This window comes from Apis mellifera, linkage group LG15 (assembly GCF_003254395.2).
Source record: "Apis mellifera strain DH4 linkage group LG15, Amel_HAv3.1, whole genome shotgun sequence".
NCBI lineage: Eukaryota > Metazoa > Arthropoda > Insecta > Hymenoptera > Apidae > Apis > Apis mellifera.
In genome coordinates, this window is record NC_037652.1 from 5,237,717 (window position 1) to 5,255,074 (window position 17,358).

At 41.8% G+C, this 17,358-nt stretch overlaps 2 protein-coding genes across 7 annotated transcripts; both read right to left on the minus strand.

The window, feature by feature from the left end:
• Nucleotides 1-375: 375 nt before the first annotated feature.
• LOC409674 lies at nucleotides 376-12,689 on the minus strand. 3 transcript variants are annotated; one of them, XM_016916674.2, is made up of 7 exons: nucleotides 12,000-12,689; nucleotides 8,924-9,067; nucleotides 8,456-8,617; nucleotides 8,080-8,256; nucleotides 6,924-7,067; nucleotides 3,403-3,662; nucleotides 376-3,029 (listed from the first exon to the last, which is right to left on the minus strand). In XM_016916674.2, the coding sequence occupies exons 1-7, from the start codon at nucleotides 12,202-12,204 to the stop codon at nucleotides 2,853-2,855; spliced, it is 1,269 nt and encodes a 422-aa protein (XP_016772163.1). In that variant the 5' UTR covers nucleotides 12,205-12,689; the 3' UTR covers nucleotides 376-2,852. The 3 variants fall into 3 exon arrangements, with proteins under 3 accessions (XP_016772163.1, XP_006561101.1, XP_393172.2); XM_006561038.3 differs by having other exon boundaries at nucleotides 376-3,026; nucleotides 6,807-7,067; XM_393172.7 differs by having other exon boundaries at nucleotides 6,807-7,067.
• A 1,097-nt stretch (nucleotides 12,690-13,786) lies between these two features.
• On the minus strand, nucleotides 13,787-17,313 carry LOC410621 (multiple epidermal growth factor-like domains protein 10). 4 transcript variants are annotated; one of them, XM_394098.7, is made up of 8 exons: nucleotides 17,159-17,313; nucleotides 16,975-17,074; nucleotides 15,754-16,665; nucleotides 15,226-15,678; nucleotides 14,651-15,144; nucleotides 14,442-14,587; nucleotides 14,215-14,364; nucleotides 13,787-13,916 (listed from the first exon to the last, which is right to left on the minus strand). In XM_394098.7, the coding sequence occupies exons 1-8, from the start codon at nucleotides 17,251-17,253 to the stop codon at nucleotides 13,849-13,851; spliced, it is 2,418 nt and encodes an 805-aa protein (XP_394098.5). In that variant the 5' UTR covers nucleotides 17,254-17,313; the 3' UTR covers nucleotides 13,787-13,848. The 4 variants fall into 4 exon arrangements, with proteins under 4 accessions (XP_394098.5, XP_006561104.2, XP_006561103.2 ...); XM_006561041.3 differs by having other exon boundaries at nucleotides 14,215-14,361; nucleotides 14,651-15,156; XM_006561040.3 differs by having other exon boundaries at nucleotides 14,651-15,156.
• Nucleotides 17,314-17,358: the final 45 nt, after the last annotated feature.

A 17,358-nucleotide genomic window follows, 5' to 3' on the forward strand; every position in this document is an offset into this window, starting at 1 on the left:
CTTTTTTTTTTTTTGCGGGTGAGGATCATTCCGTGTATCGTGTGTGTCTGTGTGTAACAATGAGTTATTTCGTAAATCGTGTAGAGAATCGTGTAGAGAATCCCAAGGACAAAGCCTTAAGAAGCCTCTCGTCTCTACGTCTTTTTTTTCCTCTTTCTTCTTTTTTGCATTGTGTTTTTTTTCTTTTTTAGATGGGTTTTTCTCCTTCTTTTTTTTAGATTTATTTAGAGTTATTTATTTGATCGGGAAAGGCAGCGTAATTATTCGAACACGAGATGTCGATATACGTTTTTCTCATTTTTTTTTTTGTTTTTTTTTTTTGTTTTTTTTCTTGTTAAATTACTTCCTCTTTCTTGCGACAGGGGGACGTCTTCATTTTTTTTTTTTCTTTTTTTTTTCAATCATCGGTTTCTCTCTCTCAGGTGAGTGAAAATGCAACACAATACCCCTCGTGCATGTTCGCTTTCTTACGTATATACATGTATATATAGAATATGTATATATAGAATATATATATAATTTTAACGATTTTTTTTTATCTTCTACTAATTTACAATTGGCGAGCCGAGCGACTCGGAAAAATCATATGCATCGATGCAACGAGACGGTTCTTTTTATCGGCATTTATGAAATACGAGCGTATAACGTAATTTATTAATTATTTATAATAATGAATTAGAAGAAAAGAAAGATAAAGGATTTAATTTTCTTTTATTTTTTTCGCTTGTTTCTTCTATCGCAAGAAATAAAATTTATTCTTTTCCAACGTTTCGTGTAATTGTGTACCGTGAAATAGTCATCGTAGATCGTTCAACGAAATATTTCATTACTTAATCTTCACGATGTACCTCGAACGATGATACCTCCATTCGAGATAAATAATTTCGTACCTCTGTCAACTATATATGTATATTCGGAAAAAAAAAGGAATTTTTCTTTATCTCAATAGTTTTCCACTGAATTTTTCTTGGTCAATGTGTCCGTTTGTTCGAAGAAAAACAGTGAAACCGCCCGTGCTTCACGCAGTTTCGGTCGCAGAAAAGCGAGATAACGAGATCGCAATAGTCGTTAGCACAATTTTTTTTTTTTTTTTTTAAATATTTTTTAGCGTTTCTTATACAATTCTTGTGGCTGGTGCCACATCTTGGTTTCGTCCAAGCACCAGCCCGATATTTTTTTCACTTTTTCCCATTTGGTTCTCACAGAGTAGTTTACCTAAGATTAGAGGTATGTTTAGCCTCGACCCACTCGAGAATGCCCTGCCGATTGCATTTTGTCGCAGAAAATTCCGTTCAAGCAAACGAAATTATCAAACGCATCGATATTTTAACACGTGAGTGAAATCAAATATCTTTGAATTTGTATACGTATGTGTGTGTGTGTGTATGTTTTTGTGGTTTTTAAATACACGTATAAACATTGACAAATGCAATTTCGCTTTTTTTTTTTCTTTCCTATCGAATTCTGGAATATGCGGACTCGAGTATACTCGTGCGTGAATAATTATAGAAATATTGGTATAATTATTTTTCCATTTGTTTCTTAATATCTTGAACGATATTTTTAATAGTTTGAATTTCAATTTTCTTTCCTCACTGATATGTCATTAAATCGATAAGATTTAAGCAAGAAGATAATAAATTGGAAAGGAAGAAATGTGAATTTATAAAACTCGATAGATAAAAATCTTCGTGGATATTTCGTAAAACAATTATTGATATGTAAGTAAATCGTAATCGTGGTACCGAGCATTCAAAAATATTAATTCGAATCTTCATCTTCGTCCTCGATCAATTGTATTTATTCTCGACAATTTGTCCGTGAATTTTAAATAAAAGATTCTATCTATTGAACCAATAATTCTAATCGAGAATGTTTAAAAAAATATCGTAAAAAAATCATTATTTGGGATACCAAATCTTTCTTACCCGTAAAACGATCGAATTGAATTATCGAAAAGAATCTTGCATCACTTCATCCTTTCCGTATCTTTTTCTTCCAATTTAAAAGGAAAACGAGTTAAAAAATTCGATCATTAATTAACATATCCCGTTTATACTTTCACGATTCGAAATTATATCATCTGATCATTTAACAATAATCACGGACAAGGAAATATATTTCGCTGCTGGATCAGAATTCTCGCGAAATCTCTTCACACCTTTTCAACTTCACGTACCACCCCTATGTTCAGGTACTACTGTTCATATACCCTTCATATACCTACGTTCAGGTACATTCCTGAATATTACGTATTCTAGAGTTGAACGATCTTAACTGGTTCGATCTTATCAATTTTTTTTTTTTTTTTTTTTATTACTGAAAGCTGTACCTTTCGTACCTAGGTAATAAAAACATATCATTTTTTTTAGAATAAATTCTAGGCCTTCGCGCGTGGCTCAAGCAAAAACTTCAACTTTAACAACTCTGCATGCCTCCCTCCTTTGTACCCATTTGTGTATCTACAATTTCTTTTTTTTTTTTTTATTCGTTCAAAAAAAGCACCGTGTCCAGAGCACTTTTCTTCTTCTTCTTCTTCTTCTTCTTTTTTTCTCTCTCTTTCCCTTCGCACGCGGGGAGACATTCGTGTTTCATATTTTAACCGCTCGCTCTTTTTAATTAAACCCGTTCCCCGCCATTTCTCATTTATTTCTTATACTCGAGACATTCTCTTCCCTTTTTTTTTTGTTTTTTTTTCTTTTTTTGTTTAGCTTTATTACGGAACTGTGCTGCTACGTAATTCGTGTAATGAAAATTCTTCCTCGTCCCTTCTCACTAGTAGCTCGTACCGTTCGACTCGAGTCACGGTGAGTTGTTATATTAGTTCGTCGATTAATTATGTATGTCCTTAACTACACTTGAAAAATGTCACCGGTGGCGCGGGGCGCGATGTTCGTTTCGAAGATGGACGTTGTCGAGGTTGTGACGGGAGCCATTTCGCCGAATCTGCTCGCGTTTATGTTGGTTGTCGTTACGGCCGTTGTTTTCATCGACGTTTCCTCGATCATGTCCGACGTCGTCGGCACCTGCTGATGTTTCCAAACATTTCAAGTTAGAATTCGTAATTTAATTCGTTACACGGACAGAGATGTTAAAAAAAATTCCATCCATCCGTTCGTTCACAATTACGCGTAATTCTTCGAATCTGCAAAAGGATGCAACGAACGATGAAATTTAGAGAGCAAAAGTTTTCAACCGTAACTCTTTCGTAGTTTTGTTACAGAAGTTTGAAGTTTCTTTTTTTTTTTTAACGAGATCCTTGGAATTTGGCCAACTGGATTCGAATAGATTTAGGATTTACTCGAGATCACTTGGAATTTAGAATTCCAAACTACTGTAAATCGGTCTTTGTAACGAGTTATCTCGAGTTGAAGGGAAGAGAGGAGATCGTGTACAATATACCTCGTTATAAAACACTTCCTTTCCCTCCTCCACGGAGGGCAACAGCTCGTCCATGGAATGAGGCGTTCTAGGGCTGGGCGTGGGCGCGATCTGCTGCTGCTGCTCCCGCTGCTGTTGCTCCCGTTGTTTCGCCAATCTCAACTCCTGCAAAGCTTGCCTCTGCTCCTTCTCGTTCCTCTCCTTCTCGAGCCGTCTCGCGCTGTAACTTCGCGCCGAGGACGTCGAACTGTGAACCGACGTTAAACTAGGGCGACGTGAACCTATCGGGGCGAAAACAAGGGTAACAATTTAATTCGTGGAATCCCCTAATCCCCGCGCTACCCAAAATCCCCAATTCCGCTACGCTAAAGAGTCAATTAGCTAGGCTTGGAGATCAATCAAGAAGAAATTGTTAATCAAATCATCTAAATTGCGACTGCTCGGCTAATATAAACCAGCGTTACTCTCTCGGTCAAAACGTTTCCCCTCTATCGGTAACCGGAGCGTACGCAGTTACCGATGCTGGCTTGGTTCAAATCCAAGATCCCTTGTTCACTAGCTAATTCTTCGTGGATGGAGAATACGCAAGCTCGATGGAGGATCATAGGAGAGTATAACAAAGGCGTTTGAAATGATTTTCATTTTCGAGAAAGCCGATGAGATATCAAGGAGAGAATTTCACGTAAATTTAAATAGAATTTATAAATTGGGAATAAAAAAAAAAATATATATATATATATAGAAAAAGATAAGTTGCTGAATAAGAGAGGTTCGAAGAGGATGGAAGAAAGGGTGCAAAGTGTGTAATAAACGTGTTCGAATAATCGATTATATATATATATAGTATACGTGGACGTTTGAAATTCGGTGTTCGCGAGTGATTGTGCAGATTCGTGTACAGATTTATCAGCGAGCATCGCATCGTGTTGTATAATACAGGAAGAATGACAGAAGCGGTTCTCTTCAGCGCGAAGCAAGCAGTACACGAAAGCGAACGCTCCCTCCCCGCATTTTCGTTTTCATTTTTTTTTTTCTCTCTCTTCGAATCGAGAGATCTCTCTTCGCGCGACTATGCTTTCTACGTCGATGATGCATCACGACGTAATCTCGAATTCTTCTCGAATAAAATGGATAGAATTTTTAAACAATTTGTTGAGAACGCATTTAAGAAATTATTACCACGAGGACGAGGGCCATCGTGGTGTGGATGTGGCGCGGATTGTTCGAGCGTTTCTAATTCAGGGAGCTCGTTCTTATTGATTGACGACACGTAGAAAAGGCGACGTGGAAAATGCCAAGCGAAAGACGGAGAAACAGTGAGACAAATATACATGTATACGCGTGCATCCTGTTGCATATAGGGATTGAAGCGAAGCCTCGCCCGAGAATGCGTGTACGTTTTGCCCTTCGATTTCTAGCAAGCGCATTCAGCAAGTTAAATCCGTGCATATTTCCTTCTCTTTTTTAAATACGATTTTTACTTGGCGAATTTTTTTTTTTTTTCATTCAATCTTCGCTCAACGAATGCCGGGCTATCTTGATCAATCACGTGTCTCTTTATCTCCATGATTTGTTATTATTTGTTATTATATATTTGTATAACAAGAGTTTATTATATTCTTTTATCCGCATGATCAAAAATGGACCGACATTCGCTTTTTTAATCACAATAAATATTTTCCAATTAATAACAGCGTTGGCCGAAAATTGCTAGATAGGCACACAGAGATACACACAGAGAAGCGGGGAAAAGCGAACGAGCAGGCAAACGGAGGAGGAATATAACATATTTTCTCCCCCTCCTTGAATTCTTCAGCATTCGTTCTCAGCTTTCGAAAGAAAAAAAAAAAAGAAAAAAGAAAAATAAGCGACGTTTCTTAAAAAAGAGTGCAGCAAATAAAATGTAACGTAGCAGCGGAAAAACGTAGGCAGGCTTAATTAAAGAATTCAAACCCTCGACCCGCCCCCTCGATTGCGGGCGTCAGAGAAGTAAGTTTCGCGTTTTCGTTCAAAAGTTCGACGTGTTGGTTAAACTTTGAAAAGAGAAAAAGAGAGAGAGAGAAAGGAAGAGAAAGAGAGAGAAGAGAAAGAGAAAGAGAAAGAGAGGAAGAAAGAGAGAGAGAGAGAGAAAGCTGACCCCTCGCATGCGAACCGGCACCTGTTGTTGCGTGCGTGTGCGGCGAGCTAGCTAGTGCGTAAAGATTTCGTGTCTCTCTACGTCTTACCAGAGAACGTTCGTTCGTTAACGAGCAACGAAATCGGCCGCTGCCATCTTGCTATCTCGTAACACACTCGTGCAGCGCTTTATATATATATATTGTTGGATACACATTAGAAGATTCACATATCACGTGACAATGTAGCATTTGTGTTTTTCGATCCACGATATAAATATGCCACACGTAATGTGTACACACATGTGGTCTCTCTTACCGTTACATTATTTTAATTTATCTTATCTTATTTTATTTTTTAACATCTAATCAGGATGAGTGTGTAAGATACGATTGGGGGGAGGAGTGACACAGATTTCTTTTCTTTTCTTTTCTTTTTCCCCCTTTTGTTTTTCAATGTAATTTTGGATAAATCCGGTGATCGGTAGCACCGTCACGGCCATTCGTCGGTGAGAATAATAATAATGATGATGATGATGATGATGATGATAATGATAATAATAATAATAATAACAATGCATGATCGAATCGAAAGAAAGGAGAATCTAATGTCGAAGAACAACAGAGATAAAGAAGGGTGGGCTATTCGTGTCAAGGAGGATTAAACGTGATCGGATCTCGCGTTTCCCTCGTTTCTGTAAACCTCGTGGACGATACTTCATGTGATCAAGGATCGTTGCGAAAAGGGGTCAGACGAGGAATAAAGAAACGTGGGGGACGCGAGGGGGAAGCTGGAAAAGGGGGTGCTAATAAATATCAATAACAATGACTACGACACAACAGCGATAACGGTATATGGCACGACTCAAAGCACCACCACCATCTTCTTCTTCTTCATCGATGTCGCAGGGTTCAGAGAGGCGACATTGTGCGCAAGAGGATTCGTAAAACAGAAAAGAAGAAGAACGAAAATAACGATAATAACAAAAGAATAACATGGAAAGTGATTTGATTGTCAAATCGTCTCACGAACAAATCACTTTAAAATCGATAAAAACGAACGATGAAAGAAGGATGAAAGAGGATAGGAAAATTCGAACAAGAAGAAGAAGAAGAAGAAGAAAACGAAGAAGACGAAGACGAAGACGAAGAAGAAAAAGAAATAGAAGAAGAAATAGAAGAAGTAGAAGTATTAAAGGGAGTATCAACAACGGGTGTTGCTGGTGTACAGAGTGTGAGAGATGCGGACAGAGAAAGAAGAGAATAGAAGACAGAAAAACGAAAGAGTTAGAAAGATCGTTGATCGTCTACCGAGGCCGTCGGACGATCCCTCAGCAACATCGCTAAGGGTACGTCGATGCTTGTTCCCGCCTTTGGTCGCCTGCAGGTGACACGATATAAGCAAGATGGCGGCGGCACGTGCCGCACCTGCTCTCGACGATGGTACCAGGGGACCGCGGCTACCACCGCTGCTAGGCCTCCTCGAGAATGCGTAGGTCAACGGTCCTCCTGTGCTGCTCCTCTGGCTGGAACGCGAGGACGGCCGGCCACCGTGAAGCGTCAATGGAATACCTGTTGGATCGTTTTTAATAAAAATTCCATTCATAAAATTCATACTAATGGACAACTAAGGAGGATCGTTCAAGAACGATCAAGTTTCTGATAATTTCCCTCAAAAATTCCATTCATAAAATTCATACGATATTAATGGACAACTAAGGAGGATCGTTCAAGGACGATCAAATTTCTGATAATTTCCCTCAAAAATTCCATTCATAAAATTCATATAATACTAAATTTCTGATAATTTCCCTCAAAAATTCCATTCATAAAATTCATACGATATTAATGGATAACAAGGAGGATCGTTCAAGGACAATCAAATTTCTGATAATTTCCCTCAAAAATTCCATTCATAAAATTCATATAATACTAAATTTCTGATAATTTCCCTCAAAAATTCCATTCATAAAATTCATACGATATTAATGGACAACTAAGGAGGATCGTTCAAGGACGACCAAATTTCTGGTAATTTCCCTCAAAAATTCCATTCATAAAATTCATACGATACTAATGGACAACTAAGGAGGATCATTCAAGGATCAAATTTCTGATAATTTCCCTCAAAAATTTCATTCATAAAATTTATACGATACTAATGGACAACTAAGGAGGATCGTTCAAGGACAATCAAATTTCTGATAATTTCCCTCAAAAATTCCATTCATAAAATTCATACGATACTATTAGACAACTAAGGAGGATCGTTCAAGGACGATAAAATTTCTGATAATTTCCCTCACTTCAACATAATACGAATAGGAAAAGAAACCGCGTGATCGATAAACAGCATTGTCGATCGTTAGGGATCGTTCTAAGATTCATCCTCTGGTTTGAAAATAGGCGTGTTCTTCATCGATACTTAGCCTCTATCGATTTTACGAGAGCGAGTTTCTTAATGGAATATAGTCTGTGTCCCTGACACATTCAATTTCATCATTGATCGAATAAGAAGAAAAGAAAAGAAAGGAAAAAGGAAAAAAAAATCGATACAACGGAAGTAAAAGTTAGTTTTACTCACCCGTGTCGCTGGAGAAGAGCATAGGAGGCGCGTGATTGGCGTTGGCATAGTGCCGCGGTCTTGAGTATCTCGCGCGGCTGAATAACTTGAGCACGAAGCATATCATCGCCGTGAACACCGCTATTCCCGATGCTATGCAGAGCAGGGTCGGAATATCTGTCGTTATCAGCACCAGATCTGCCAACAAATTGTAGAAAAAAAAAAAAAAACGAAACGCTTTAATTTCGTCTTCTCCACAGGTGTACACGCAACAATTTCTCAACACCATGGAGGAAAAATTAAGTCAAGTTTTCTCTAAATTGTAATCGTGCAACAGGAACTGTGTACTACGAATATTGGAGTGCATGTGTGTGTCGTATTGGCTGGCACGATATACCTTCGGCGCAGAACACCTTCTTGCTAGGCCTGGACAAGGAAACTCTATGGTAACCCTCTTCGCAGTCGCATACGGCATTGTGCTGCACCTGGGTGCAGGTCGAGTGCTGATCCGCAAAAGTGCAACTCGCGCGGTAGAAACATTGCTCCCCGAGTCTTTTAGCTGGAAAAACGGGTTTTATCGTCATTTCCTCGACTCCTCGTCGTTTCATTTCAATTTCGATTCCATTTCTTTCTCCCTTCCTCAAAATTAAATTAAAGAAAGGGAAAGAAGAAAACGATTCAAAGTTTCTGTTATATATAAAACATCAATATAAGCGCGTTTCTCCGTGTAAAATATTTTCTTTTTTCATTCAATGGACGTTTATTTTCTTTGCCTCGGTTGTCTCGATACTATCTGGACGGCCTACTTGAACGTGGAAATTGGAAAACATATATCGATACATGGATGCAAGACAGAGCTACGTACGTTTGGCACATCCTTTCGAGGGGCCGAGACGAACTGGATAGAATTTTTCACACTCGCAGAAACCAGTGACCGTGTCGCAGAACACGTGCTGCAGTTTCGGATTGCACGAGACATCGCACGGCGAGCCCAGCTGCTGCCCCTTCGCTGAAAACAGGCAAAAATCGATAACCACGCTAGATTATCCACCACGTTTTCACTTCTCGATGAGTAGATGAAATATCTAGGTTAATTTCTTAAAATAGCTCGCGCTACTCATCCAATCATCGACTAGTTGCGCCGCACTCGATCCCCCGTTCCGTTCAAAAATTTAATCAATTCAGTCTGCGGACAGGGTAGAATTTTATTTTAAATCTTCCAAGGCTATACGATCTTTATTTAAATTTTGTAATATATTTATAACAATCGTAATAATTTTTTCCTTTCCAAATGTCAAATTGAAAACACGCGCAATATTTGATCATCGATCATATCTTTTCCGTGTCAATGATTAAAAAAACTGGGAATTTCGAGTCACGTTATAACGTGCACACAGTGGAAATTTCATAAAACGACCATTTCGTTCGACCCTTTTAATCTAATTAAAAAAAAAAAAAATTTAAATATTCCTTTATATACTCGTTCGTTTTAATTAAAGAAACGTATACGTATATATATATTCGAGCCACGTTATTTTATCGAGCGATAATACTTTCTTACAAAAGAATCACTCGCGAATGGCGCTCCCCATTATTCTCACCATTGTCACTTAGTTTTCCGATAAAGATATCATTCTCTTTCAACTGTTATTCCCCGGATTCGATACACGCCTCTTTGCAATGCAGCCCCGTTGTCACGGGCGTGCTTCGTGTTTTCCGAGCCCCTGAATAAGCACACATTCTGAACGATTAATGAAGCAAAGAAGCCATTGTTGCACACTCTATCCAGCCCACTTTCCCGCATCAAAAGATGTTTGATATCTGGCGCGGCTTTGTAGACGACGTCGAGACTGCGACGTCCTTCTCGCGTCGTCGATTTTTTTCCAATGACGTCGTCGATTTTTTCTCTCCACGCGGAATTGAAACGCCGTCGACTTTTGCCAGGCGAGCGTAAATTGGACGATTTTTTTCTCTCTCCCCTTTATCTTTTTATCGACCGAGAGAGAGAGAGGGGTGAGAAATTAACGAGCTAAATCTCCTTCGGATAATTGCGCCATTTGCATTGGGTTACATCGGGCGCAGGCATCGCGCCAAACACCCTATCGATTTTTCCCTTAATTATCGCATTATATCGTTATTAAACTCGTCTCGTGACTTTGGGCCGTGTTTAAGGAGGGTGCTATCGCTGTGATCAACGTTGGCAAACGTTCAGAAAACGATATATAGATATTACTAGACACACTCTTTATCCTAATTAATCCTTCCTTCCTTTTTCACTCAGAGAAAATTCGAAATTATGGAAATAGATCTCGAATGGAAAAGTAGAGGATAGTTGCGACACATGACGGATTTCGCAACACGCGATATTTCGTTCGAAATCTATTATCATTTAATTAAAGAGAGATTATTATCTTAATCTTGATTCGACGAGTGACATTGAGAATCACGCATGAAAGGGAAGAAGGAATATATTTCGTGCCTCGATTAAATTATGCAATCCACTCGTAATTGCGATCGAACATTCGAAATTATGGATGAATGGGGAGAATCGATCCGAGAGAGAGTCCGAAGTTGCTGCGTCACGTAAATAATAGAGTGGTTGGGATTATGCTTTTTGACCTGGTTCAAGAAGTTCACGGCACGATCATAAGGATGCGGTTGCTCGCCGGAAATGTTCCTCTCTGAATCCGAGTTAAGCGGATTCTGTTTCTCGGTGAATGGGTCGAGGAAACGGGAGTGAATGACGCACGATATATTATTTTCTTTTTTAACTTTTTAACTCCTCTTCTTTCTCTCTCTCTCTCTCTTGTATCGCGGGTTGGAAGGGGATGCGGATGTAGAAAGAGGGAAGGAATGGAGATCTCTTTGAAAAATCTCACGCAGATGCAGGCGTGTGTACAAACTCCCACAGACACAGAGGAGAGAGAGAGCTTGCAGCATCCATTAAAATCAATACCGGCAGCGTGGTTGGCGCGAAAATCAAGAAGGAAAGGAGTTGCTCTCCTGTTTACCTAGACGCAGGCGCACTCGCGAATCTGGAAATATGATGTGCAACATCGCCGTCTCTTCTTCGAGAATAATCTAAACGATTTATCCCAGGATTTAGATTCCGATTAATTCTCGAGGGAAATGGATTGAATCGTTCTTGGAACGATCTTGGAAAAATTGTTCGTTACGTAAGAAGATTCGTTTGTCGTTGCTTTGACAGCTAGATTTTTAAGAGGTTGAGAAGAGTGGTGGTGGTGGTGGTGGTGAACTTTGCAGCGTTTCGTAACATTTACCTCGGCCTCCTCGTTGGACTTAATGAGGCCTGACGAGGGCTACTTATCATCTGACGAAGAGAGAACGTCTATATGACGATAACAATGACAGTAACAAGTGTTTGCTCGCTGGTTGAAGGTTCTGGAGCAAGAAGTGTTTGCACATCCGTATCGAGCAGGCGCGAGGAAGGCGAGGCGAGCAAGAATCTCGAGGCACACGCGTTCCTTCGATCGTCCTTGTTTCGCGAGAAAATAACGTAACGATCCTTCAACGGTACGAGAGTATCGATCCATATATACGAATTAGATGCTTTCGATGCAACCAAAGAGAGAGAAATGGAGTAATCGTAAGGCTAATATACACGAATAGAACGATAGTAGAGTTTTAGAGTCCCTCTAAAAATTTCGATACACCTCTTTCTCTCTTTCTTTCCACTTCTATCCCCCTCCTTTCCCCTATTTTCACCACTTTACCACCCGATATTCGAATCAATATACGATTATCACACAGAAAATCCCCCGAATAGAATCTACCTTCATTCCATCGATGCGATTTTTCCCCACTGCGACTCGTCACTACCGAGCCTCTCACGAGACATACGATTGTAATACAATCCGTACGCGGAAAACGGAGATGGAAATCCCATTGGCTGGCGACGATCTCACCGGCGCAACACTCACCAGTGACGTTGTCCTGATAGTCTTCGTCGACGTCGTCGTCGTCGTAGTTGGATACGCGCACGTCATCATCTGCCGGTAATTGGCGAGTCAGGCGATCCGGTCGCGTGCCGCGGCAGGTGCAGCCGGACACCAGGCAAACTAGGAAGATGAGCAGGAGCCAGGAACGGCAGCAGGTCAGTCTCAGGGCGGAGGGAAGTGCGCTCATCGCCCCCGCGGCGCGAGTCAACCCCCGAAACCGACCACCGGCGGCGCATCGACATCCTTCCCTGTCGCCTGCCCTCCCCCCTCCCGCCCTCCTGCACGCCCTCTCGCCCTCGACGCCTCTGACGACCGCCTTATATCCCGTTCAACGCGTTTCTCGTGGGGAGGGGAAGGGAAAAAAAAAAAGAAGAAAAAGAAAGAAAGAAACGGAGAACACCACTCGATCGAAGAACAACACTCTTTTGAGCTTCCTCGAACGAATCAACCACCCTGTCCACACTTTTCCTTTCTCTTCCTCTCCTTCCTTCTGTTCCTTGCGCGACGAGCAACGAAGCGAGTGTCTTAGCAACGCGCGCACGCACGACACGGACGATTCTTGCGCCACGTTCGACTCCTGGAGGCAGCCACCACCGCGGTTCTCTCCGATTCCGTGCTCCCCCGTTCACTGACGCCTTCCTTCCGCCAGCCGCCGGTCGACCACCACCGCCGCCGCCACTGCAGCTGCGCCATGCCACCACCCCTCCCCCGCCCCCTCCCTGCGCGCCGCGTCGATCGAGATCAGGGCTGCTCGCTCTGCCATCGCCCAATCTCCGGTCAGGGGGTTCAAGTATTATTGGTTTGTTACCTTTCCAACCGCCTACCTTGAAAACGATCCCAATTTTACGTGCACGATCGTGCGCACCCTTCTTCAAGGGGGTGATAGTGCGTGAGGGGAGAGATTGGTTGGGTAGGATCGAAGGATTTAGATCGATACGATCGGGGGTGTGTTAATGTTTGATGATGACCTTTTAGGGGGATCGAAATGAAAAATAGAAAAGAATTGAGTGTACGAAAGAATTGTTTGTTGGAGCTTATGAGCTATTGGATGGAATAAATTTTTTAATATTGTAACTAGACTGCGGATATTTATCCATTGCGTATGTAGAAATGTATAATCGATGATGTTTGAATTGAAGAATAAATTTCTATACAGTCTAGTATGTAAGCTCGATGATTAAAAACTTTTGATCGAAATTTATTCGATGACGATTATGGTGTGTGATAAAAAACGCATTGGATGAAAATTGGCTATCGATTATATTAATTGTTAATGTTTGATGATGACCTTTTAGGGGGATCGAAATGAAAAATAGAAAAGAATTGAGTGTACGAAAGAGTTGTTTGTTGGAACTTATGAGCTATTGGATGGAATAAATTTTTTAATATTGTAACTAGACTGCGGATATTTATCCATTGCGTATGTAGAAATGTATAATCGATGATGTTTGAAGAATAAAGTAAATTTCTATACAGTCTAGTATGTAAGCTCGATGATTAAGAACTTTTGATCGAAATTTATTCGATGACGATTATAGTGTGTGATAAAAAACGCATTGGATGGAAATTGGCTATCGATTATATTAATTTTATATAATGTAAAAGAAATAAAAAAATAAAAACATCTTTGCTAAATAAATTTCATCAAAATTAATAGAGGATGCTCGTGATGATTTGTTACATGTATATATGTACATATATATATATGCGTGTTATGTTAATCGTGCGCATTTCATTAGCCTTAAAAAAAAAATTCAATAAAAGTCTCGTTCCACTGTGGATAGAAATATTTCATTCTAATTTATTATGTCCCTTAATTTATTCGTGCAAATTAATACGCAGAATCGTCATCTCTTTGCAAAATCAAATACTCGTTCGCTTCTTGTGATGGCACGATGGCTGAAAAAGAAAACGCGTTTCGTTATTAATCTGTTATTTATTCGCAGAAAAGATATCGCGAAGAAAAGTTGGGAACGACGCCCAACTGATTCATTATCGATTGCACAAACTGCGTAAAAAAAAAAAAAAAGAAAATTAAAACGAGAGATATATCATCACTTGATTTTTCCAGTTCGCGACAACAAAAAACGGAAATGTGGCGACACGTTTATCTCGCCCCGGGTTTCCGCTCTTTCTCGCTCTACATCTTATCGCACAAATTTTCCCATGAGTATCGCTCGATTGTGTTACAATATACCTAAACGCCTTTTTTTCCTTCGATGCCTATATATCACGAAACACGCTATCGTCACGACCGTCGTTATTAAAACGACTATGACCGTTCCTAACATCCCTGCCTGCATCTTGAACGCTGCGTTTGTCTCACCGCCGTAGCAAGAAAGTTCTACTGAAACAAAAAAGAATCAAGAATATTAATAAACATTCTCGAGATCTTTCTAAGATAATACAATTCGAAATACAAACCCGTCTCGACGAAACAGCCAATCGACGAATCATTAATGGCGAAACAGTAACTTTCGTTGTTTATCATTCCGTTACATCGATGGCAGAGCGGCGCGTAACGTTTAGCATTGGTTAGCGTGCTGTTCGTATTGTTGCGAATCGTGATTCTGCAAATAAATCTCTCCTTTTAAAAGTCCACGCTCCGAGTTTCCCTCGAGCGATACACTCACCCAATGAGATTTTCCTCGTCGGGATCCATTAGCGAAATACAGAGGGTGGATCGGTCGCATCCCGGCCCCGTCCATCCGTAAGAACATTGGCACGGTTTCCCGTCCTCCACGCAGACACTATGCCCTTTGCAAACCTCGGTGCACGTGGTCACGTGTTCCACGCACGTACTATCGCTGTTATTCCCACTCGGCTCGAAACCCTCGTGACACGCACACTCGTTCGGCGCCACGCACTCCCCGTTCTCGCACCCGTTCTCGCAGAACGGCGTACAGCCGTGCTCTTCCGTTTGGACGAAGCCTTGCCAACATTGGCACACATTGGGCGCGACGCAGGAACCGTTGCGACAAGACACGCAGACGGGTCTGCACCGATCGTCCAGGTCCTTCTCGAACCCGTCGTTGCAGGCGCAAACGTTGGGCTCCGTGCATGTGCCGTTCGCGCAATCTTGATCGCAAACAGGTTCACAGGCCGAGGCGATCGTCGAGTTCGAGATCTTGTCGACCACCTGCGTTCGAATCGATTTATTTCATCGGTTTAGAAATCTAAAAAAAAAAGATCAATCGTTTGTGCTTACTTGATTCTTTGTCACATCGATCATCCGATATCCTTGGACGCAGTTGCAAGTGTTGGGCGCCGCGCAATGGCCGTAAGGCTCGCAAGGAAGCTCGCAAACTGGCTCGCACAGGTGCCTCGTCGTGTCGTCCCCTGTCGCTCTGTAACCGTCGTGACACGTGCACACGTCGGGCGCCGTGCACGTTCCGTTCACGCAAGCTTTCTCGCAAAACGGCGTACAGCCGTACTCTTCCGTCCGGACGAAACCTTGCCAACATTGGCACACATTGGGCGCTACGCAGGAGCCGTTGCGACAAGACACGCAGACGGGTCTGCACCGATCGTCCGCGTCCTTCTCGAATCCGTCGTTGCAAGTGCAAACATTGGGCTCCGTGCATGTGCCGTTCGCGCAATCTTGATCGCAAACAGGTTCACAGGCCGAGACGAATGTCGAATTCGTGATCTTGTCGACCACCTGCGTTCAAACGAATCAATTTATTTCATCATATTTTAGAAATCTAAAAAAAAAAAAAAAAGATCAGTCGCTCACTTGATTCTCCGCCAAATCGATCATCCGATATCCTTGGATACAATTGCAAGTGTTGGGCGCCGCGCAATGGCCGTAAGGCTCGCAAGGAAGCTCGCAAACAGGCTCGCACACGTGGCTCGTCGTGTCGTCCCCTGTCGCTCTGTAACCGTCGTGACACGTGCACACGTCGGGCGCCGTGCACGTCCCGTTCACGCAAGCCTTCTCGCACACCGCCTCGCACACGTATCTGGAATCGTCCGGTAACCCGTATCCGGGGTAACAGCTGCAAACATCCGGCGCGATACAAGTACCCATCACGCACGGCTCGGTACAGTTGGGCTCGCATTCCCCGTTCTCGTTTAACCGGTAGCCTGGGTTGCAGGTGCATACGTTCGGCGCCGTACAGTTCCCGTTCAGGCAAATTTGCTCGCACTTAGGCTTGCAAACGAACGGATCGATATCCTTCTCGTAACCGTAGTCGCACGTGCAAACGTTCGGCTCGCCGCATTTCCCATTCACGCACGGTATCTCGCAGATCGGGGTGCACGATGGTAAGTAGGCAGCGGTGTCGCTCTGCCGATAACCCGAATTGCAGGTACAGTGGTTCGGGTCCGTGCAGTGGGCGTTGTAATGCGCACAATCTTGCGCGCAAACCGGCAGACAGTGCAATTCGTCCTCGGACAATTCGAAGCCCACGTTGCACGAGCATTGATTCGGATTCGTGCAAACGCCATTCGGGCAATGGCTCTCGCACACGGGCAGGCACGTGTATTGATCATATTCGCTGGGCGAATATCCGATGTGGCATTCGCACGAGTTTGGTCTCGTGCACCTTCCGTTCACGCATCCCGGGTTGCATACGGGTTCACAAACGTCATATCGCTCCTCGTAACCGTCGCAACATCTCTCCTCAAATTTCCATACGGGCACGTGCTGGAAACGGAGAATAATTCGTGTGAATGATGTAAACGTAAGCGGCATCGTTCGAAGTTAAAATATATTTGAAGGAATGAAATTTTTGGCGATTGATTCAATCCTTGAAAGATATTTCTCGTCGATAAAGAAAATATTTTACAGGTTTCTAATCATAAATATGTTGTGCAAAAATCTTCGTAACATTAAGATTTTTTTTTTTTTTTTTAAAATAAAAATTATAGTATTCCTTCAAGCGTAAAAATTGCATTGTTTTTGAGACATTTATGTTTCTGTAGTGTCTAACGTTTACGATCTCCTCTCTCTTACATCGATTCTGTAATTGGTTCGAAACTTCGTTTGATGGAAGAAAGTCCATTTCTTGACCTTGTACGTTTCCGTGTAGGGCACGTATCTTGATACCATGCGACTGTAAAATTATCGCTCGTAATTTGTACACGCGTCAAACGTATATATATGTATCTCGTAATTTTATAGCACGTGCAATAAATACCTGACTTGCACGTTGCACACCGATCCATCTTTACCGGTCAAAAATAACGCCTCCGTGACGAGGTTCAAAAAGACAACCAAGCCTAGGCATCTCATATTTTCGATCCGTCGTTTAGCACAAGCGATTCAGTAACTGCAACTGATGCGCTTACGAGTTTACATTATATCAATTATCTGTCTCATTCCAGCTCGTATTCCGCG

What these genes read in the sequence shown, in the direction of transcription:
- LOC409674 (XM_393172.7), bottom strand. Translation starts at nt 12,204, where the DNA reads ATGAGCGCACTTCCCTCCGCCCTGAGACTGACCTGCTGCCGTTCCTGG. An exon ending in GCTCTTCTCCAGCGACACGG is followed by an intron (nt 7,068 to 8,079) that starts GTGAGTAAAACT and finishes ACGATCCAACAG; the next exon opens with GTATTCCATTGACGCTTCAC. An exon ending in AGGAAGTGTTTTATAACGAG is followed by an intron (nt 3,030 to 3,402) that starts GTATATTGTACA and finishes TGGAAACATCAG; the next exon opens with CAGGTGCCGACGACGTCGGA.
- LOC410621 (XM_006561040.3), bottom strand. Translation starts at nt 17,253, where the DNA reads ATGAGATGCCTAGGCTTGGTTGTCTTTTTGAACCTCGTCACGGAGGCG. An exon ending in TCGATGTGACAAAGAATCAA is followed by an intron (nt 15,157 to 15,225) that starts GTAAGCACAAAC and finishes ATTCGAACGCAG; the next exon opens with GTGGTCGACAAGATCTCGAA. An exon ending in AAGGAAAAAAAGGCGTTTAG is followed by an intron (nt 13,917 to 14,214) that starts GTATATTGTAAC and finishes TTTCTTTTTCAG; the next exon opens with CCATCGTGCCATCACAAGAA.